This window comes from Epinephelus fuscoguttatus, linkage group LG1, assembly GCF_011397635.1.
Source record: "Epinephelus fuscoguttatus linkage group LG1, E.fuscoguttatus.final_Chr_v1".
Lineage (NCBI taxonomy): Eukaryota > Metazoa > Chordata > Actinopteri > Perciformes > Serranidae > Epinephelus > Epinephelus fuscoguttatus.
In genome coordinates this window covers 29,115,362-29,139,685 of record NC_064752.1, presented here as the reverse complement: position 1 = coordinate 29,139,685, position 24,324 = coordinate 29,115,362, and the positions used below count along the sequence as shown (strand labels likewise).

General features: G+C 40.4%; 1 protein-coding gene across 1 annotated transcript; it reads left to right on the top strand.

The window, feature by feature from the left end:
* Window positions 1–348: 348 nt before the first annotated feature.
* On the top strand, window positions 349–24,319 carry grm6b (glutamate receptor, metabotropic 6b). The gene is made up of 11 exons (XM_049586039.1): window positions 349–728; window positions 2,224–2,816; window positions 8,779–8,995; window positions 10,594–10,729; window positions 10,896–11,050; window positions 12,682–12,822; window positions 12,946–13,146; window positions 13,913–14,052; window positions 15,712–16,335; window positions 16,414–16,725; window positions 21,489–24,319. Exons 2-11 carry the CDS (start codon window positions 2,280–2,282, stop codon window positions 21,726–21,728), a joined length of 2,703 nt encoding a protein of 900 aa, XP_049441996.1. The 5' UTR covers window positions 349–728; window positions 2,224–2,279; the 3' UTR covers window positions 21,729–24,319.
* Window positions 24,320–24,324: the final 5 nt, after the last annotated feature.

Here is a 24,324-nt window from a genome sequence, read left to right as displayed (position 1 = left end):
CACCATTGTGCCAGTGTTGACAGGTGTGTGAAGTAGAGAGTATGTGTGTGTGTGTGTGTGTGTGTGTGTGTTTGTGAGAGTATGAATCAAATCGCTGCTCATCTAATCTCTCAAAGTGAGTTCCATCATGCTGGAGGGGGTGGGGAGGGGGCTCTGCATTTGGTTCAGCTGCATGGAAAAAAAAAAGAAGTGGGCTAGTCCACCTAGTGCTTTCTTCACAGACGCCTGCATGATAATCCCAATCTGTGGCCATTAGTGAGCTGAGAGAGCGGGCGAGGAGAGGGTTCAACAGAGAGAAAGAGTAGGGGGGGGAGTGCCTGGACAGAGATGCACACAGAGGAAAAAGAACGAGAGAGAGAGAGAGAGAGGGAGAGCTTTTAAGGGATTTGGCAGTGATTTGTAGATTCTCACTGCTGTAATGTTGTGCTGTTTCCTCCACTTTTCTCTGACTCTGCAATGATACTATAAACTGAAGCTTCAAAAGTCAGTCTTTTCATTTAGTCCTCATATATCACAACTACTTTTTTTTTTTTTTTAGACAGTTGTTTTCTGTGTGGTGGTTATTTTTGAGAGTGCCCAGCGGCGGTCTGAGATGATAGGGGATTTACTTTTGGTGAGGAGAGGAGAGCCTCTAGATATATAATCACATTTCGGACCATGGATGGAGGCCTGTTTGGAAGAGCTCATGTGATGGATAAAATCAAGACTGGTCAATGAAGAATGGGCAGGTAAGAAACGCCTTTACATGAAGGAATGTCTCTACTTGCAGGGTGCCTGTGACAGTATTCTCTGTAAACGGTTGTGTGATTTATGCAGTTTCACATTATGCTCTTATTTTGGGAATCTTTTCAACTAACATCCATGAAATCAACTTGACAAGTGCAGTACAGAAACATAGAAAGATTTGGCATCGTAGATATAAGTTTGAGTATGAATATAAGTATGTATTGCAATTGTATGGTAATGCAGTTTTGCACATCCTGCACAAAACCATGCAGCTTTTTAATTCTGAAACAGCTACACTGTACATTTTTTATGTTATGGTATTTTTAGTATGATATTTTTATTGTAATTTGATTTGTGCTTGAGAGTTGCAGTGCTTTGCCTTATTTTTATTTCCTCTTCGTATGTTTATTGTATGCTTAATCTATGTACCAAAAAAGCCAAAGCATATTCCTTGTAAGTGAAAATCTACTTGATAATAAATCTTATTCTGATTTTGAAAGACAGTTATTCTGTAAGCATGAAAACTGTTATTTATTGATGTTAGACATTTGGATTTAATACTAAATTTACCAAAATTAAGCTCCCATAATTCATATTTTCTATTGTTCAAATCCTGCCTGCAAATATTTAATATATTTACACTCTTAATAATTTAGTTTTATAGTCTGTGGGATCGGTTAGCCCAGTTGTTTACTGTGGGTTTCTTCAGTGATGCTCATGCTGATAAAATTAACCTGCTCCAACTTTTGGAGCATGAAATGCTGCGACGGTTCAGTTGATGTTTTCTGTTTTGCAAAATTTATAATGTTTTCCATCATCGTCTCTCTCTGTGATAAAAGCTTCCAATATTCACTTTGTGTCATCATGCATGCTGTCTTAAATCTTCTCCTCAGCTACAGCTTTTCAAATGAAGTATAGTTTATATTTTCTTTTCTTAAATTTTCTGCAGCAGAAAATGTGTCAAAAAGGGTTAAGGTTAGGGCTTTGGTTGTTGTCAGACATTTAAATAAAAATCTTCCTGTGGGCTCTCTGCATTTAAACACATTGTTATCTGATATGGATCAATGCAATGTTCAAAAACCTAAAGAGCTGAAAACCTATAAAAATGTTTAAATTCTATTTAAGATCTCAAGTCTCCAAAGATACAAAACCTGGCATGCTAAATTACAAGACAGTGTTTATCAAATGATGCAAAACACATCTAGAATTTTCCATTTTATGTTGTGACCATAAAAAATGCATGTTTTATTTAAATATTTCACACTGACTAAGTGACAGATCAAATAAAATATGGAATATAAAGTGATCAAGTTAAAATAACTGATTTATCAAGCTCTGAAACTTAAGGAATATTACCGACATAAACATCCAAGTAGGTAAGCAGCAGTAGTAGTTTGATAGTTTGCAGCCTTCTTCTTCTCCAAAAGAAGACTGAGACTTTGGAAACACACTGTCATGATGATGAGATGATAATCAGACGTCTCCGACTGCCCTCAGGTGTCAGAGGTAGGGGGAGTGGCCTGGTGCTGTCAGTACCTCTGCCGGTCATCATCATGACATCAGAGGCCCGCTCATCCCATCAGTGCTGCCGGCTCACTTCACCTTCCAGGTACCAAACATGGCTTCAGCTGATGTGGGCACTGTTGGTGGGTATCAGCCCAAGCTCAGGGGCCCAGCAGGGCACCCAGCCACAGTCCATCAAAATAGAGGGCGACATCACCTTGGGCGGGCTGTTCCCAGTGCACTCTCGGGGACCTGCTGGGGTGCCCTGTGGGGAGGTCAAGAAAGAAAAGGGGATCCATCGATTGGAGGCCATGTTGTACGCCTTGGACCAGATCAATAGTGACCCGGACCTGCTGCCTAACATCACTCTGGGGGCCCGGATCCTTGACACCTGCTCCAGAGACACCTACGCCCTGGAGCAGTCGCTCACCTTTGTCCAGGCACTCATCCAGAAGGACACCTCAGATGTGCGCTGCTCAAACGGAGAGCCTCCCATCATCCCCAAACCGGAGAGGGTGGTTGGGGTGATTGGGGCGTCTGGCAGTTCGGTGTCCATCATGGTGGCCAATGTGCTCAGACTGTTTGCGGTGAGTTTCACCACCTTTCTCCATTAAACACTGAAAGGGCAAAATAATTGGGACAGTTTCTCTTTTCAGTAAGTAAGCTGGTGGGGTGAGATCTAGGTGAAAGCCATTATCCTGTACTCACTTCTGTTTTTAATCTATTCATAAAGGAGAAAAAAAAGAAGCACATGAGTTAAAGCAAAGGTTCCCAGCCTGGGAGTTGGGATCCCTCAGTTGGTCCCAGGGTAAATCTGAGGGGTCCAAAATGATTAAAGGGTCAAGAAAACAAAAAAACATCTCTTGTTTTATTTTTTCTTTGAATTGGATACTTAAGGCGTCCTGGTTGTTGACTGCTTTAGACATGTGTCACATGCCTGCACCATTACATGCTTCATCACAGCCAGGAACCTCCTCTATCTCCCTGTGTTTCCTGTCTCTCCTTCTGTCTCTCTATAAATCTATAAAACGAGATATGTTCTGGATAGTTTTATTACCTTAAGCCTCAAAAATCCATCAAACGAAACAAATGATTTGGGGTCATGAGCCAAAAAGTTATCAAGTTAGTCAGGGACTTTCAAACTAAGAGTAACTGTCAAAAACTGTCCAGCAATCCAGAATACATCTTTAAACTTCCTCTACACTCAGAAATGTGTTTTTCTTATGCCAATGTCCCCGAACACATCTGACCTTGATTATACTGACCTGTGTCTGTCACCAGAGAGGTGTGTTCACATTTCTCTACTGAAGTGGGCGATAGCTGTGCACACCTAAAATCTGAGATTTAAATGTACACAGGCCAGGCAGACTAGATTATGTACATCACTAATACGAAAGCCAATCACTGTCTAATGTGGAAATGCCAGCATAGAAATGTGAAACCTCCAGCGCAGAGTGGACTTACTACACCTAACATAAAAATCTCAACCAGATGTAACTTAATACAAATTTTGGTTAGATCTCTGGTGTATAACAATAACAATGTAACAACGTAAACACACTGTGACATCATAGCAGATATTTCTGACTCCTTATCTGAGTTTGGGTCTGACTGAAGCTTAAACATATATGGCTGAATCTCTACAATGTTAATGCTAATGCTAGCCATCTTGATAGTCAGTTTGGCCAGGCTGTTCTCATACACTGTTCGTATGTATACCTTCAAAAAGTAATGCACCACAATTTATATATAAATCCCATGTGATCATGAGCCACTAGTTAATGTATTATCCACGTAATAGGGAAAGCTTTGATCACATGATAAATGCACTGACAAGAGCAAAGTAGTAGTACGCATAGGGATGTATGTTGGGTTGTGGATGGGTCAAATGACACAAGACTGGTGTTTGATACCATGTGAAACCAAATTAACTTTTTTTTGTTGTTGTTAAAGATATTTTTAGGGCATTTTGCCTTTAATGGACAGGACAGGTAAGAGTGAAAGGGGGAGAGAGAGAGGGGGGATGACATGCAACAAGGGGCCACAGGCTAGATTCGAACCCGGGCCGCTGCGGCAATAGCCTTGTACATGGGGCACCTGCTCTACCCACTAAGCCACCAACGCCCCAAACCAAATGAACTTTGAGTCAGTTTCAGATAAGTCGTCACCATGTTTCTTTTCCTAAACCTAACCTACGAAACTTCACTTGCCTAAACCTGACCTGACTGTCATTTGTGGGGCACTAATTTGTTAGAAATCATACAAACTGTTGTACAAAAATATGTTGACCTAGCACAAGCAGCGGTAGTAAGACGTGGGACCAGATCCTGAAATTCACACTGAGGGAGAAAGCAAATGTGCTTTCAGCCCCTTCTCCCATTTTTTCCTTGCTGTTTACGTTGGAAAACTTTGTTAAACATAGTATTAATCATAGCAGAGCATTCTGATATCAGATCTGTCAGTGATATCAGTGATTAGCTGTGCTCAGGGACAGGACCTCACATATGTCTGAATAAACACAAACAGATAATTTTGCTTTTGATGTAGACTTAAGGCTCAGAGTAGCTGAACTTGTACCTTCTATTTTAATGAACCCACTTGTTCATGCTTGTGCTGTTAAATCAGCTCACTGCTGATCTACTTAAGATGTACAGGAGCACACAATGGTCTTATTCATTTAATCATTTTATCCGCTCTTAGATGATGAATGGGGTCATCATTTAATTGTGTCTTCATTCTGCAGCACGAACACAGGGAGCTTTAATTGTAGTTGGTTTATGGATTTTACAAACCTAATTAAGAGTATTCCTCACATTTAATTATCAACGTTACCTCAGTGGATATTTTGATGAGATATTGTTTCACATATCCCCTCACTGCTGCTGCACAGACAAATAATCAGTGCGCATTTCATCTGATACGACTTTGAAACAAGTCAGTTAAAACGATGAATAATTTGAATGAGTCTCCTCACTTCACAGGATTTTGAATCCATTGTCATGCGCAGCCTCCGCAGACTAATCCGTGTTATGTGTTCATTGTAGTTTTTTTTTCTTTTACAGATGATTGACCTTTGATAATTGATTACACTGCTTATAACGATGATGGGACATTGAGTCTGTGTAAATCCCACATGATGTCATGTTCTCATTGACTTACTGACATACCGGCAGTCTGCCAGAAATCTAGAAATGAAATAAAAAAAACAGCAGCACTAGTCTTTGTCAAATTGGCTGAATTTGTATCAGATAAAAAAATTAAATCAGACATTTCTCCTTGTTACAACATCCTTTATAGTAAGGATGTTGATATGAGAGCCAAGGAGGGTCAGCTTGCATACAGGGCAGATGTTAACTACAGAATTACAGATCCCACCCTCCACTAAGCCCCTCTCAGCAGCTCAGGACCCCAGGCTGAAAATAGAGCATCAGGGCAGCGGGATGACATTGGTTCTAGGATAACAGCAATTTGTAGCCTGGACGGCGTGGAATAGATTTAGCTAAATGGTGTGTTTCCTCCTACTGTCCATATGTGCTGCTCTCCACACCGCGGATACTTCTAGACTGATGGTCACTATACATCGAACATCTGCTCTCAGCCGGAGCAGGAGATGTTTCAGCATCAACCACACACACTCTGTTTAATGTTGCTTATTCTTTTGCAGTAAATGAAAACTGTCAGTGTAGGTCACATTTATATAATACAAGTTACAAGGTGTGAATCACATCAGTTTTGTATTTTACTCAACAGTTCATTTTGGGCTGAAATATTTAGCTGATTAGTCAATCGACAGATAATTAACTGATTATTACTACAGCATTATAAATTTGAGGATTTAGTGCTTTACTCTTTTACATCACTGTAAATGCAATATCTTTGGGTTTTGAACCACTTGTCACACAAAAAATGTGCAATTTGAAAACATCAAATGGTCATATCAAAAGATATTTGTCACTAATTTATTTTCATATAATTAATCAGAAAATAATCTGTATTAAAGGTCTTGTGTGTAAGATTTAGTGGCATCTAGCAGTGAGGCTGTAGAATTGAAACTTCTCCTGTCTGCCAAGTGTGTAGAACTATGGTGGCCGAAGCGACCCTACCTAGAGCCAGTGTTTGATTTGTCTGTTCTGGGCTACTGTAGAACAACATGGCGGACTGTGCTGGGCTTTGAAGCCATTTTTCATAGCGGCTAAGCAGTGTAATTGCTCCATCACATGATGCCCTGCAGCCCAAAAAGAATTTGACTTACATGGTGAAGGAGATGTCTGTAAATCAATGGACATTTTTTTTAGCATCACAACCCTGCAAAATGACTTGTGTCACTGTCGGGATTTAATCCATTCTGGCTGATAACATTCAGAAAGTTAGAAGAGCTGCACGATTAAATAACTTTATTGCCATTTAAGTCAACAGAGTGCTAAACCAGAAGTAGCCGGCTTGGCTGTCGGAAGTCTCTAGTGCGCCTGGTCTACGTGCTGCACGGTGCGGAAGCAGTGCCTGTAATCCCCGGACCCATTCTGGCTTCATGTGCCACTGAACAACTCTAATAGGAATGAACAGGTCCTGCCTCCAATGCTGGGTCCAGGTCTCTATATACACCCTTGGACTCAGGCCCCCAAGAAGGCAGCTCAGCCTTGCTTCCATAGACCGCCACCTCAAACTTCAAACAAGGTTAATTATGACTCTATCTATTATAAATATGGATCCACGGAGGTTTAAGGTTTTTCAAATTTTCCTCAAGTTGAGAAATGCGGTTTAAAACTCCATGACGTCATCACAATGTATAGTCTACGAGCTAAGCGGGAACTTGTAAGTGGGGCTAGTGGAAGAAACACTTCTGTGCATTTTCAGGCTAGAAAGCTAGAAACTTTTTTTGCCGTATGTTCGTGGTGAGCAATTGCATTGGACTGAATAGGCGCCATCTTGGGGTCCAGAATATATTTATTATTATACATCTATGAAGAGGACCCACTCCATATGTAGATATAAACAGCTTATTCTGAGGCAATGAAGACACAAAGATTAGCATCTTCAGGTGATTGTAAACTAATGAAAACATAGTTATGAAAAGGATTTACCATTTCTGCCAATAGATACCCCTAAATCCTACACACTGGACCTTTAACATAACAAAATTAAATTAATTGTAGCCCTATTTATAGTGATGCACTTCATTTAGTGTCATCCAATATTTCAACACACTGTGTGCAATCTGAATCATAAGTCTGCAACTGCAGATTTAAGTACATTTTCTTAAACCTCAATAAGTCTGCTGCAAAGAAATGATGATTTAAATCATTACAAAGCAAAACATTTAATCAGGCTACTCAGGCTGTTCCTGCACAAACTTTGTTTCTGTGATTAAATCAGACCATTAAGTCAAACTAAACCACCACCATATTTCCTTGGCTTGGATCCTGGATCCCATCCTTGGACTGTTTCAGTCATTTACTGATAGTGAGACTTCAGCAGAAGGCTACGGGACTGTAAGTGGATACTTGTGTTACTGATATGGCTCATTGATTTTAGAAAGTGAATTGGTGCAGATGCTTTTATCGGATTAATTTGGAGGGGATTACGTTTCATCTTGTTCTTTACAAATTTGCATGCACACAATTGATTCACCTCACTGACTCAGTCTTCTCTGGACCCTGATGCCAAATGTCACCTAATAAACTTGTCCAACACACAGTAGTTCTTTTTTGAGAGAGAGTCAACACCTGGTTGAAGATGTTGTCTGTGACATGGAGGCTGACCAGTGAGTTTGAGCTTGGCATTAACACACAGCAGCAAATTGAAGCTGCATGTGGCCATCAGAATTAAATATATTGTATGGCTTACAGCTGAGAAATGCTAACCTTTTTCTAGTCTTTTGATCTCTGTCTCTCCCTCTGTGCTTAACGTAATTTGACTAAAACCCCTATAATCCTTCCAGATAATCTGTGAAATGGTTCTCTCGCTCCTCTCTCCTTCTCCCTTCACTACCCCTTGTGTCTACCTTTCTCTCCTCGGCCCAACGTTAAGCCACGCTGTGGGACCGGCATTAGCAGGGTCAGGGTTGAGACTGTCGACATAAACTGTGTCATTAAAGAAGTAGCACACCAGTAAATTAATCTTCTCATCCTTTTTTTTTTCCAAACAAATGCTTTTACAGCTGTGGTTCCAACCATCTGTATTTCACTGTGACGTTGTCTATATAAATATATATATATTTATATATACAGACCAGCTCTGGACAGAACACACTGTGAAGTTGCGTCAATTCTGAGAATTACTGAGAACACAGGCTGTTCAAGAGATGATTGCTCTCTATGATGGTCCAATTTTGGGATTTTAATGCACTACAACTTGCTAGTATAAAAGTGGAAGGCCTCCATTTAGATTCTGTTAAGGTTTTGTCTGAGTAAGTGGTGCATCATCCTCTGTTATGGTTCATTGCCTCTTCTATTTTTTATCTTGCTATCACATATTGGCCTAATTTGCACTGCTCTTGTTTTCCCCTTGACCCGACCCTTTCGTCATCACTGACCCATCCTCGTGTCTCAGATCCCCCAGATCAGCTATGCCTCCACTGCCCCGGAGCTGAGCGACAACAGCCGCTATGAATTCTTCTCCCGTGTGGTGCCTCCTGATTCCTACCAGGCCCAGGCTATGGTGGACATAGTCAAAGCCATGGGCTGGAACTACGTCTCCACGCTGGCATCTGAGGGCAACTACGGAGAGAGCGGCGTCGACGCCTTTCTCCAGATATCCAGAGAAGCAGGTTGTGTGTCTGGCTGTAGAAATGTGAATTCATTGCTGTGACAATAAGGGATTACTCACTTAGCGAGCCGCGTTGTTCCCACTCATTAAAAGACTAAAATAGGAAACAAAAATCCTTTAAAACACAAGATGTAACAGGGCAAATAGCAGTCACCACCTTACATGGGTTTAAAGGCTCAAATGATGTTACTAGGGTTCAGATTTCACATAGTATCACACACATACTGCACATCAATAACTGAAAATGCTGGACAGATCACTGCTGTAGCAGCATGCTGACCGTGGTTGCTCGACCACTTCAGTCCAGACTCAAATATCTCATTAGGAAAGGACTGCTATTCATTTTTATATGGACATTAATTGTCCCCAGAGGATGAATCCTGATGACATTGGTGATTCCCTGACCTTTACCGAGTGCTGCCATGAGGTTTTTGTATTATTATCATTATTATTATTAACATTATTATTTATTAGTTGTATTGGTGTCTGGTACAGACATTCAAGTTCCCATCAGGATGAAATGTATTATCTTTGGTTGACTCCTAACTTGTCATCAAACATTATCATCAGATCAAAATTTCATTTTCCAAATCCTACAAAACTGACATTGCCATCTGTTCCTTCTGTAGCTCGTGTTTGGTCCACAGCACTAAATGTTAGCATGCTAAAACACTAAACTACGATGGTGAACATGGTAAAAATTATACCTGCTCAACATCAGCATGTTAGCACTGTCATTATGAGCATGTAAGGATGCAGATATTAGTAAGTGTCAAAGCTGCTAGTGTGGCTGTAGACTCTTCGTTTTGTAGCTTATTTAATATTACTCAATGTAATAATTTATCATACAGGTTCACAGAATTATTAAATAATTCAGACATGTTTCCTAGTGTCAATATTGGCTTAGATGTGCTCTTCATCTAGACTGACACTCATTTTCTGTGATGCTGCACTTAGGCCATATAGTTTAATAATAACAACATACCAGACACCAAGACAGCGCCTATTCATTCCAATGGACTTGCTTGCTTGGCGCATACACCAAAAAAATTTCTAGCTTCTGGGTTTACTTCTGCGGTATGCCACCCACTGAATATGTGCAGTAGTGTTTCTCCTGCTGGCCCCACCCATGAGTTCCTGCTCGGCTTATCAACTTTACGTTGTGATTTTAAAATTGCTTTACTTGGCTTGATGAAAGTTTTAAATATATAAAAACACCATGGCTCAAACATTCAGGTGATCTGTAGGGAGAATGCTTTTTGGGCTGCAGGGAATTTTTTCGCTGCAATACCGCAAGTGGCCACTGGGAAAAACCTGCTGCAAGGCTGAGCAGCCTGCTTCGTATATCTTTAATAGTCTTACTTTAGACTCTTAGCATGCTAACATTTGCCAAGTAGGCTAATAGGATGTAAAACAAGGATATCTTAGTTTACGTAATATCACTTTATGCTATATCATCCTTGTTGCAATTTGAAATACTTCTTTAAAGGTTTCAGTCATTATAATGATTATTAGTGTTACATAATTTTACTGTGCAGTGAGGGAAGAACACAGGAATGTACAAATATTGCTTACACATTTCCAATATGTCTGACACAGGGGGGCTGTGTATCGCACAGTCCATAAAGATTCCCAGAGAGCCCAGACCCGGGGAGTTTGAGAAGATCATCAAGAGATTGATGGAGACCTCTAATGCTCGTGGGGTCATCATCTTTGCCAACGAGGACGATATCAAGTGAGTCAAGTTCTGCTGCACGGCATATTAGAGAAAGAAAAACAGCCAGATGATAAAATGTGCTGTTTAATATTTAACTGCCAAGTGTCCTGTTTGATAACACTTGGTCACCAGCAGAGGAGTAAAGTAGAAAGTGTGTGAGGAAGAATAATCTGTTCTCTTTCAGACGGGTGTTACAGTCTGCCAAAAAGGCCAACTTGACAGGCCACTTCCTGTTTGTTGGCTCCGACAGTTGGGGGGCCAAAAGCTCCCCCATTCAAGACCAGGAGGACGTGGCTGAGGGTGCTGTCACCATCCTGCCCAAAAGAGCCTCTATTGATGGTACGGCAAATTTATTAAATCAAAATTTTATATTCAGCTCCAATGAAATGAAATGCAATATGAACACCTAAGATAGCCCGAGACATCTGACATTGATAGATGAGTTTAATACCAATGCAATAAATAAAGGAAATGAATGATGTTTGATAAGTCTATGAGTGACATTTCCACCCTGCTACGAAAAAATGAGCCAACTAAGTCCACATAATACATTTCATTTCATGGGTTGGACCCCCCTTTTTCTTCAAAACTGCCTTAATTTTTGGTGGCATAGATTCAACAAGGTGCTGGAGATTTTGGTCCATACTGACATGATAGCATCATGCAGTTGCTGCAGATTTGTCAGCTGCACATCCATGATGCGAATATCCCATTCCACCGCATCCCAAATGTGCTCTATTGGATTGAGATCTGGTGACTGTGGAGGCCATTGGAGTACAGTGAACTCATTGTCATGTTCAAGAAACCAGTTAGAAACCAGTGAGATGATTTGAGCTTTGTGACATGGTGCGTTATCCTGCTGGAATTGGCCATCAGAAGATGGGTACACTGTGGTCATAAAGGGATGGACACGGTCAGCAACAATACTCAGGTAGGCTATGGTGTTTAAACCATGCTCAGTTGGTACTAAGGGGCCCAAAGTGTGCCAATAAAGTAACCCCCACACCATTACACCACCACCAGCAGCCTGAACTGTTGATACAAGGCAGGATGGATCCATGCTGTCATCTTATTTACACCAAATTCTGACCCTATCGTCTGAATGTTGCAGCAGAAATCAAGACTCATCAGACCAGGCAACATTTTTCCAATCTTCTATTGTCCAACTTTGGTGAACCTGTGCCAACTATAGCCTCAGTTTCCTGTTGTTAGCTGACAGGAGTGGCACCTGGTGTGGTCTTCTGCTGCTGTAGCCCATCTGCTTCAAGGTTGGACATGGTGTTGGTTCAGAGATGGTCTTCTGCATACCTTGGTTGTAACCAGTGGTTATTTGAGTTACTGTTGCCTTCCTATCATCTTGAACCAGTCTGGCCATTCTCCTCTGACCTCTGGCATCAACAAGGCATTTTCACCCAGAGAACTGCTGCTCACTGTATATTGTCTCTTTATGGGACCATCCTCTGTAAACCCTAGAGATGGCTGTGTGCATCAGCAATCACTTAAATCACCTTTCTTCCCCAATCTGATTCTCGGTTTGAACTTCAGCAGGTCTATCTATCTATCTATCTATCTATCTATCTATCTATCTATCTATCTATCTATCTATATATATACATATATATACATACACTTTAATGTGCAGTGCAAGCTATGTAATGTTAAAATCACAGCTAATCTCTATAGTCTATGCAGCACAGATAGGTAGGCTAACCCTAACTCTCACCTGCATTTTCATTTGGGTATTCATTTTGGACCCTCTTCTATGTTGGATTTATTTTTTTTGTGAGTACTCGGGTACTTGAAAATTTAATGCGAATACTCGAATATGGAAATCACTTGTCAAATGTCAATCCCTAATATCAGCACAATAAAATGACTGATATACTGATATCAATATGAGTGCTGTGGTTTTAAAGCATGCATGACATTTTCATAAAACACAAGCATGTCTGCTTTATGAAATGATTCAGGGTTCGACCAGTACTTCACTTCAAGATCTCTGGAAAACAACAGAAGAAACATCTGGTTTGCAGAATTCTGGGAGGACGACTTCAAGTGTAAACTAACCCGCCCTGGTGTAAAGTATGAACTTGGTAGAAGAAAATGTACAGGTAAGCAGGCTGCTATTTAACGTACAGGGAAGTGCTTTAAAGTGACATTTTAAACATATCTTAATTTTGTTTATGAGCAGGTTTGTGTTTTCATCATTTTTCGACTCTTTTGTCACCCCTCAGGTGAGGAGAGGATCAGTCAGCACTCTCAGTACGAACAGGAGGGCAAGGTGCAGTTTGTGATTGATGCTGTGTACGCTATGGCCCACGCTTTACACAGCATGCACATGGACCTGTGTCCTGGCTACATGGGTGTCTGTGAGAAGATGGACCCCGTGGAAGGACGGAATCTGCTCCAATACATTCGCTCAGTCAACTTCAATGGTGAGCTTTTGACTTTCAATCTGTTTTTTCTCCTTTCTCATGCAGCGTGTGATGGTTTACATTAAAATGATTTTATTTCTTTGATCAAAATTGACGAGAAACCCTCAGGGAGATTTATGCTGGAGGAACTTTTCCACGGCTGCTCAGTGTCACTGCAGATTTGATAAGAGGTACATTTTAAAAAACAAACAGTAGAAGGGAGAACATCTTCAAGTCGGAAGCCTTGAGATGTTTCTGCTAATGTACCTAGCTACAGAGCATAGTACATTTCTTCAAAGCACGTCCCCTCCCTAGGGCTGCCTCCTCGCTCTTCCCTATACACAACGCTCCGGCTTTTCATCCTCGTCTTTCATAAAAACGTCACAGTTTTTAAAAAGAAAAAAAAAGTGTTCTATGAAAGCATCCTATTTACTGCTCTCCTCTTGCTGGATGACCTTAGCTTGTATGGAAGATTTTCTGATTGAGCGCCTGCAGGGACCCAAGAGGAACATTCAATCGCGTTAGGGCAACAGAGCAGAGTGCACTGAAAGATGGTACGCATGGAGGAGAGCCTTCACCAAAGAGCATCCTGCACTCAGCTTTCACATGATTGCACAAAACTGAAGGCAGCAAACACTAGCTGTATTTAACATTGTGTGGGTGTTTTCACCACTAAAGATGGGGGTATGTATCTCTATCTTAGAGAGTTTGACTTCCTCCTCCCCTCTGACTCACTTTGCTTTTTTGATAGCAGACAAGCCATTAATACTCTGTCTCCATCTAACAGGCAGCGCAGGGACTGGAGTGATGTTCAATGAGAACGGAGATGCTCCTGGTCGCTACGACATCTTCCAGTACCAACTGTCTAATGTCAGCAACCCCGGCTACAAGATTATCGGCCAGTGGACAAACCACCTCCGCCTCAATGTAAATATTTATTTTTGTTACATTTTAGGTACAACTGAAAGTCCTACTAATAATTAAACATTTTGAGAAGGTTAGACCAACTCTCATGTCTGTAAGCTAACCAGAGCCAGCAGGCAATTAGCTTAGCTTATCTTAGCTTAGCTTAGCATAAAGACTGGAAAAACAGCTGGTGTGGCTCAGTCCAAAGGTAAAAAAACAAACAAACACCCCAACAAAAAACTGCCTGCCAGCACCGATATATAGCTCACTAATTATTACATTATATCTTGGTTTTTAATTTGTAGAAAAATGTCACATGGTGGATTATACAACAGATTTTTTCTGGCCAAGTGTAATAACTTTCTGGAATTTACAAGAGCCATGCTAGCAATTTCCTTGTGTCCAGTCTTTGTGCTAAGCTAAGCTAACCAGCTGCTGGCTCTAGCTACATAGTTAGCATACAAACATGAAAGTGGTGTTGTTTTAGATTTTGGCTTTTGTAATATATTTTTGTCTTTTCCTGATTTGATAAAAGCTACATTACAGTAAAGTGATGTAAATTTACCAGATTGTTCCAGTGTTTTTTGTTTTTTTGTTGTTGTTTTTTTTGCCTTTACCCACTTAGTTGTATCCGCATTATTGACGATTATTTTTCTAAAATCTCATTGTGTGAATATTTTGTGAAAGCACCGATAGTCAACCTTATAATATCATTGCAATATCAATATTGAGTTATTTGGTCAAAAATATTGCGACATTTGATTTTCTCCATATCGACTTGCCTGGATGTATCATATCCCTCTGTCTCATGGATTGTGCTTCCTCTGTAACTGGGCAAACACTGTTTGGTTTTAACAGTCTCAAGACCCCAGTTTCAGCCACAACATGTAAAATAATAATAATAAAACAAGCTCACTACAGTTTATAATGGATATTTTGACAATTCAGATGATGTAATTGCTCAAATTGGCAGGACAGCACCAAAATTTCTGACCTGCCTGAAATCCAGTTGATCTTCTCAGAGCCACACTGTTGATGTTGTTGACACTGTTGAGGTGTCTTAAAGGAATACTTCACCCACAGTTGAGTATCAATTATGACGTGTTATCTTGAATTCACAAAGAAAACTTTCTCTTCCTCACATGTGTCATGGTGGACATATTGATTTATTGGGGACCATGTTTAACAACAGCAAAACTATAGCTAAACATAAAAAAAAACCTTAGTGTTGGAGTCTGGCTGCAAAGAGAGCATAGATAAGTTTCACTTTTAGCTCAGTTTTAAATAGAAAATGCATGTGTTTAGGAAGTACTGAGCATACGATGTGAATAACTTGAATTATACTGGACTAATTGTGTGAGAGTTTGTTAACGGATGTTTTGACATAGTGGACGCATGCGAAAAAAATGTTATCTTAATGAATTCAAGGTAACATGGCATGACTAACTGGTACACAAATGGTGACTTTGTAAGTGAAGTATCCTTTCGAACTGCACATGAAATGACAATTAAGCTGCGGACATCAGTTGCGATTCTAAAATTATTTGGGGACAACCGATTAGTGGTTAAAATCGAGCTTGATCTGAACAGTGTCCGCCCAGCTACATGGCAGCACTTTTTAGCCTGATACAAAGTCTCAGACAGTTCTTACTAGTTGGTGTGTTTACTTATCCACCCTAGTCGGAGGAGATGCAGTGGTCAGGTGGTGACCGTAAGATCCCGGAGTCAGTGTGCAGTTTTCCCTGCGAGTCTGGAGAGAGAAAAAAGATGGTGAAGGGTGTTCCCTGCTGCTGGCACTGTGAGCTCTGTGATGGCTACCAGTACCTGCTGGATGAGTTCAGCTGCGACATGTGCCCCTTCGACATGAGGCCCTTAAAGAACCGCACAGGCTGCCGGCCCACACCCATCATCAAGCTGGAGTGGAGTTCTCCCTGGGCCATCATCCCAGTCTTCCTGGCCATCCTGGGCATTCTGGCCACCAGTGGAGTCATCATCACCTTCATCCGCTTCAACGATACGCCCATTGTTCGAGCCTCAGGCAGAGAGCTCAGCTATGTGTTGCTGACGGGCATCTTCCTCATCTACTTCATCACCTTCCTCATGATAGCCGAGCCTAGCATAGCCGTATGCGCCTTTCGCAGGCTGCTGCTGGGGCTCGGCATGTGCATCAGCTACTCTGCCATGCTCACCAAGACCAATCGGATCTACCGAATCTTCGAACAGGGCAAGAAGTCGGTCACGCCCCCCAAATTCATCAGTCCCACCTCTCAGCTGATTATCACTTTTATACTCATCTCAGTGCAGGTATGAATGTGGATGCTTCTTTTATACACATCACCTAGATTCTGTATTGCACTCTTACTAACGCTCCTCTCTCTGCAGTTACTTGGGGTGTTCATCTGGTTTGGTGTGATGCCTCCGCACACCATCATCGACTATGAGGAGCAGAAGCCCCCAAACCCAGAGTTCGCCCGTGGGGTCCTCAAGTGTGACATGTCCGACCTGTCCCTTATCTTGTGTCTGAGCTACAGTATCGTACTGATGATCACCTGCACTGTGTACGCTATCAAGAGCAGAGGAGTTCCTGAGACCTTTAACGAGGCCAAACCAATTGGCTTCACCATGTACACGACTTGCATCATCTGGCTGGCCTTTGTACCAATCTTCTTTGGCACTGCACAGTCTACAGAGAAGGTGGGACATTTAACAATTTTGTGGGTTCTCCTGGAAGTAGAGGCACTGGGGTACTTAACATTACGCTGCATTATACTTCAACCCCACTACATTTCAGAGGGAAATTAGCAGGTACTTTGAAGATCAAGATTTTGACAATAAAACATTATCAACTTCTAAAGTATTATGCATTTACAGACGGAACTACTCAACAGTATATAAAGTAGTTTAAATTAGCTCCACCTCAGTCAGCTAAACCATTAAATGCTGCTTACACACACTCAGGCAAGAGTGTCCAAAGTCTGGCCCAGGGGCCAATCGTGGTCCACAGACTGATTTTTAACAGTCCCTGGGTTGTTGTTCAAAATATACTGTGGCCCACCATATAATGCTGGTTAATCAAGCACAATCCCCTTTTACTTCTGTGCCCCTTACAAGGACTGTCATACAGTTTGTAGACATGCAGCAAGAAGGAACTACACAGGTGTAACCAGTGTGTTTTCATAAACAAGCAAACTAACGGCTAACTAACAGCACACATTTCCCAGCAGGTAGCAGACATGGCCACAGCAAAGAAGTGTTAAATTGACAGTGGGGGGACACCACTTTCAGAAATGATGTAGTACATTTTGCAGCTAACACTTTCTTTTTTTTTTTTTTTTTTACATCTGCACTTCAGTAAAATAATAAAGGCAAGACTTTTACTTGTAATGGAGTATTTTTATAGTGTGATATTGCAACTATTATGAGGTTTCTACAAATATTAGACACTTTAATTTAATGTTTTTTTAAGACCTTTTCAAAATATTTTTTTTTTTCAAATTCAGTACAAATGTTTGGACAAATCATCTTTTTCCAAATAAAGCATAGCAGGTAAGGTAAGTATAAAGGTTTTTATGTTAGACAGTGGTTATTAGAGTAAGTTGGGTTAATTGACTTTAGTGCAGAAGAGCTTGACCCCCAAAAATATCTTTAAAAAAAAAAAAAAAAAGATGGACAAATTCAATAAGATAAAATGTTTGTGGCAATTAAGACTAATTACTTTTGAGGCCTAATATCTATAACTTTGAATTTAAGACATTTTAACATTTTAACATTTAACATTTTTTTACCTGCAGGCACCCTGCATTACTTAGAATTAAATTTTTACCCAAATAAATTCATTATCAATTGATAAGCAGAAACCTCCCAGCAAATATTCACATTTGAGGGGCTGCCACCAGAACATGTTTTGCAGCACTGTTTTCAAAAAGGAAATTAAAAAAGGAAATATTTTCTCAGCTTTAATTTGTGCATGTTATTTTCTCTGCTGTTGAAGAAAACAAATGCTCTCATCCCCTGAATGTTTAAACCTTAAAGATCATAGCAACAAACTCTCATTCATTCTGGCTACCGTGCAATAACTAATGACATGATTATTTGCTTTATAGTATTATCTATTGATTGATCATCTAATAGATTCTTTTGTAAAGATCAATCCCATTCTGGGTTCTTACACCTTTTTCAACATCAAATTCAGGCTATTTCAAGGACTTTTCAGACCCAACTTCTTGAAATCCAAGGACCCAACACTGTAAGGTTTGAGACCTGGATCAAGGTGAATTACCGTTACAAGATTGAGAATTTTTATAATGAGAAGTAGCGGACTTTACAGAAGCACACAGACACCAATTAAATAGAGAGGCTTGAATGTGTGAACACTTCTCAGTGGTGCTGTGTTACAGTGATGGCAGACAGTGTGGTGTCCTGTCTTCTCTAACAGCACAACAAAACAATATATTGTGTAAGTTCAGCAGTTGATACAGAGTATTTCTTTTCTTGCACAAAATATATATATTTAAGTACTTTGGATGAACTGTGTCTATTGATGTCTGTTTTCAGAAACATTCAATTTTTCTCAAATTCATAAATGTTTCAGGTTTCAAGGACCCATGGGAACCCTGTACATTCATTTTTGTTTAAGTAATTTAAGAAAAAGCATAAGTACTTTATTAATCCCCCACAGACAGATTAAATGTCCCTCGAGTCTCTTTACTCTTGAATCGCATATATTAATGGCAGTACCTTAAATAATGAGGTGAATCTAAATGATGCGCTACACAATAACACACACTAATAGTAAGAGAGTAAATGAATCCCTCAGATGTTCAACGTGAAATCTGAGTTTGTTGCCTGTCATATCATATTTGCTTCCTGCTGTACTCACAGGACATCCTGCCTCCACTGTACTGAGAGTTTAATTTAGCTTGTGGGCTATTTCTGCAGTCACAAAGTACGAGGCTGTTGGGGGAATATTTGAAAAACAGAGATAGGTTTTGACTAATAGAGAGCTGTATTATGAATCAGTCAGGCTGAAACAATTAAAGCCTGAGGTGCTTTCAAAGTCTTTTCACCTCCTCCGAATGGAAATGAAGTGAATTAAGGAAAAGGAGGGAGGGAAGAAAGGAGGTCAGATGAGCTGAGGGACGGTAGGGACCCCTTGTAGACCAAATCAGCCATCCAATTCAATTAATCATCACTTAGGAAAAGAGCTAAATATAGACGCTAACTTTTGTCTGGCGCATGAAAATAATGGCTGTTACTCTCCCATCATATGTAAGACCACGTGTAGGAGGAGGTGATTTACCTGCTTCATGTCTGTACATATGGAACAACCATTCACTGTTCCTGAGCCAGTCTCGCCTCAGGCCAAGCACATGAATACAATCGCCGCAGCTGCTTTTACAAACACAGAGGTCACCCATGAAAAGCATGACAGAGATGATAAAAGAAACTATACTGTATGGACATCAGCCTGTGAGACACCAGGATGTTCTGCGGCGGCTGCTGGGGATAGTGTACAATTTATCACTTATTTATAGTACAAATATATCTTATTTATTATGGCACATATGGCTTGATTTATTTATGACTTGTAGAGTTTCCTTGAATAATGAGTTCATAATTTATTGGAGGCAGATCTCGGGAGAAGTCTCTTCTCATTATTACTGTTGGATTTGCAATAAGAGGAAGAGCAGTGAAGAGTAGACGTGGTCAAAGGCCATAAATAGAGCTTCCTTTCCTGACTGCATATACCAGGTCATAAATCATTCAACAGGGGAAGAACCCTGCCTCCTGTGCTTCGAGATGAAAACTGTTAACTGCATTGTGACAACCTATGTGATGACAGCCTATTTTCTTGAACTTATGCAAGATAATAATCAATATTTAACAGCAAACGGACGGGTACTTTAAGGTCCAGTGTGTAGGATTTAGGGGGATATATTGGCAGAAATGGAATATATAATAATGTTTTCTTAGTGTATAATCATCTCAAACTAAGAATGGTGTTTTTGTTACCTTAGAATGAGCAATTTCTGGCTACACAGGGAGCAGGTCCTCATCCACAGAGATTGCCATGTTGCACCACCATGTTCCTACAGTAGCCCAGAAAGGACAAATGTAACACTGGCTCTATACAGGGCCATTCACATTCTCACAAGCGGTGTCAGAAAAACACAGATCATTAATGCTTCACTTTCACTTATGTATGTGTATGAAGACGAGGCATGTGGAAGTCTATTCATTCCTATGGGAATCTCTGTGATATCCGATGTGCCTGCAAAACTTTTGCAGTGGATTTCGGAGAGGCTGAATGACATTGTGCTAGCTTAGCTAACAGGCTGCTAACTGGCTTCTTCCTCAGTTCAGTTGCCTGTTGATTGTCAAGTGAGTGTGTATGATTAAAAAGAACTTATCTAGTTTTAACACATTGTGAATTTGAGTAGTGTTATTCTGCTAAAATATGGTTAAACATATATACAGTGAGATCGTCATTATGACTCATTCAGCTGTTCGTATGTTTATTCCAAACTACTGGATGGCGAAAAACTGACAGGTGGGCATAGGTAAAAACACAAGAAACAAATGATACAAACAATAAAAGCAATCAGAAGCACAGAATAGAAACAAAGGCAAATGGGTAAAAGCACCCAAAGTAAAACAATTAAACAGTCAAAAACTATGTGCTTTTGATTGTACGTTCTGTTTTTTTTTGTTTCACTCCATGTGCTTTCGCCTGTTTGCCTTTGTTTCTATGCAATCTTTTGAGTGCTTGCTTTTATTGTTGTCATCATTTGTTTGAATGACAACCAAAAAAACAAACAAATAAAAACTGATTTAAAAGAGAATTAATTAAACACATTGGTGAGAAGATATGTCTTTAACTTGGATTTGAAAGTGCTCAGCACTGTCTCAAGTCTTGGCTCTTCTGGCAATTTGAGTAGCATAGAAACTAAAAGCAGCTTCACCATGTTTTATTCAGTGTTTTTTCCGGTTTTAACCATAGGATCTGTATGTTTTGGAGGGGAAGAGACCTCTGTGGATAATTCAGCTCCCTGTGAAAACCTCCTGAATGTCTGGTCTTAAGTTATCAGAGAAAATTGGTGAGCTCACCTTAGGTCTAGCGACCCGCCTCTGACGAGCATAACAGCGTAGGAGAAACACTGATTTGTAATGTGAAATTGCTTTACCTTGTGTTTTTACCTGTTTTAATTACCTGCTCTGTTTGTTTTGGAGAGGAAGAGACCGGTAAAAACCTCCTCAACAATGAACACTGTAATCTAACTAAGTGAAGTTTCAGCTCGTTGCAATCTGCAATCCTCACCACTAGATGCCACTAAATTAACTAAATCCTACACACTGGACCTTTAAAGGTTCCTAGGAAATTAATCAATAATTTGTTCAGTAACTGTTAGCACAGGTGTGTGTAGGGATCTTTCTGACTTGCCATGTCTCTGTTGCAGATGTTCATCCAGACCACCACCCTGACAGTGTCCATGAGCCTGAGTGCCACAGTGTCCCTGGGCATGCTCTACATCCCTAAGGTCTACGTCATAATCTTCCACCCGGAGCAGAACGTCCAGAAGAGAAAGCGCAGCTTCAAAGCTGTGGTGCAGGCAGCCACTGTGTCCACGCACCTGTCCCAGAAGTCCAACGACAAACAGAACGGAGAGTCCAAGATTGAGCCGGACAGATCACAGTGAAACAAATGAAACTGGGTCCATGTTTCTATCACCTAACATCTCAAGCACAGACTGAGACAGCTGCTGAAAAATCAGCATTTTTCCTAGTTTTGGCCGGATAATTTTTCTTCTTCTCCCCTTTACTATGGATTGAAGAACAGCGAAGACATCCCTGGATGTTATTTCTTTTCACACTTATTTAGAAAACTCAGATCTACTGAACCTGGAATGAAACACAGAAGGAAATAGAAAATGCTCACACTTAAAATTAACAACTTTTTAGTACACTTTAAAAAGAACTGAAAGGACACTGACGTAAGGTTTGTTCTTCTTTTGTATTCAGCATCCACATACACACCTCAGCTGGATGAGGAGGTATTGTTAGTTTTAACTTTCCCTGGGAAATACTGATTAGGAAAAAATACGTTTAAATGGCGACCTTTACCCTACAGGAAGATGTACATGTATGTGGAATCCCTCGGGGTCAACGAAGCATTGTTAACTGGCTCCAAAAGCACTGCATGGATTGTGTGTTTTATGTGTACATGAGTGTTTTGAAATATTGTTCATCAGGGGTGTCGTGACTTTTTCTTCTGATTGCACTGGAAGGAACCAGTTCTTAAAATGCACCACCATGTCCTGTTACTATTTCTGATGAAGTCCCCTGGGGAGGTATAATTAACCACTTTACTATAATCACTCACAGCAGAATCATTCAATGTCCAATCACCAATGCAACAAAGCATTTTATTTAAAGTAGTGTTGTATATGTATTAAGGTACAATCTGGCTTTCATTGTGGAAGCTGTAGATCCATGTGTGCAAACAGGATACAAGTGATTACGAGCAGGATATTTATCTTCTACCTGGTACTTTTACTTCTCCGCAGTGGAAAACAATGTTTGGCATTTCCCTATATTGTTTGTCAAAATATCAAGCAATCTCCTCGAACGTCAGCCGGTAAGGCAACATGCCAAAGTCATGGGCAAGCTACTGTTTTTTCATGCATGGGAGCCCTGTCAAAAAGCCCCGTGCATAGAAATAGAATGACAGTAGAATGGACATTAACATTGAAATCAACATTGCAAGATGGTCAAGGACGTTAAAAATAGAAGTCATGGTGTCATATCACGTCATACCAAATGGGTACAACACGTGCGCGGTGAAATCTGGTCTACACTTGCTGAATAGCTCAACATGGGGATGATTGATTCAGCTCATTGAAGTGTCCGCAGTTGGCCTTGGGTTGGAATATATTTGAACGAAAAATAAAGATATGGGTGAGAATTACAATTCTGTAATTATTGAAAAAGTCAATCATAAAAGACCATAATCAAATACTTTCATGCAAACCTTATATTGTATTTGGGCTGCCATTGAATTGAGTGTAACCAAAAGTTCATCAGGCTGAGTGCACCCAAAGAGCACCTGAGCGGACACCGTCCCTTTATTTCTAGTGCTGTCTGCTGTAGCCCTCCAACATCGTGGGTCTAGTTACATTGTGCATGTGTCATACTCCATAGCTCCCATGTGGTCAAAGAGCGTGTCCCAGAATTCACTAAATAGCCCTGAGGATGGTCAGAGTGGTGGCTATTTTTATGTGGATGCATTGCCATTGCAAATTGTAGTGGGTTACCTTCTATATAGACTTCCTTATACACAAACTCACTTGCAGCAATTTCTGAGCTCTCTTATGAGGTTTACAGTAAGGACCAAATGAACAGTTGAGTACATTTTCAAATAAGCAATCGTCACTTAACCATGACTCAAATCCGTAACTGCTATTTCCCCGTTTCTTTTGTTGCCATTGACTGCATGACTGTTGAAGAAAAAGACGCTGCTCAGTGGACAGCTGGGTGGTAGAATGAGACCCTGGGGAAAACATTGTGCAGATCAGCATATTATCTCATCTAACTCAGTGAATTTAGGGTGTTTTTCAACTAACTAAGGGTGGTTTTGGTGAGTTTTATTTTGCTTTTGTCGAGTTTGAATGAAGTGTGTTCCACGAAGAGTTAACAATGACGTTAAGCTAACGTTTAGTTCGCTGAAAGAGAAAAACTTGGATTGGTGTACGAATTTATTTTCCTGTTTAGTGATGAAAAATAGGTATAAGAAGAATAGGCCAAAACAGAGTTCTCAAATGAGTGTGACGCACTGATGTGTGTCTTCTCAATAAAAACTAACATCAATCACGTTTTCTTTTGTTCATCAAATGACCATGGCAAACTGTTCAATGTCCGTTCTACTCTCATTCTGTTTCTGACTTCATGTCATCAGTTATTATTTATTAATTTTGTACCATGAAAGGTCCTCTTTCACTACAAGTTCTCATTTGTGCAAGCATCATTCATTTAATGAGGTAACTCCCAAGATTAACAACCGTCCCTTCATTGCCAGGATATCATTTGCAGTCTACTTTTTGTTACTTGATCACAATGTGCAACTCAGGTTTTACTGAAGGTGTTTTAAATCATGTTTTTCTGGAGGAGCTCCTTCTGTGCTGGCGCAGCCTTTTCAATACAAATGGTTTCAGCAGTTACCATGTACAGTACATTTTCCCTCACGGCACAGGAGGACTGAAAGATTCATGTCCTCATGTGAGACAAGACTGTTTGTAC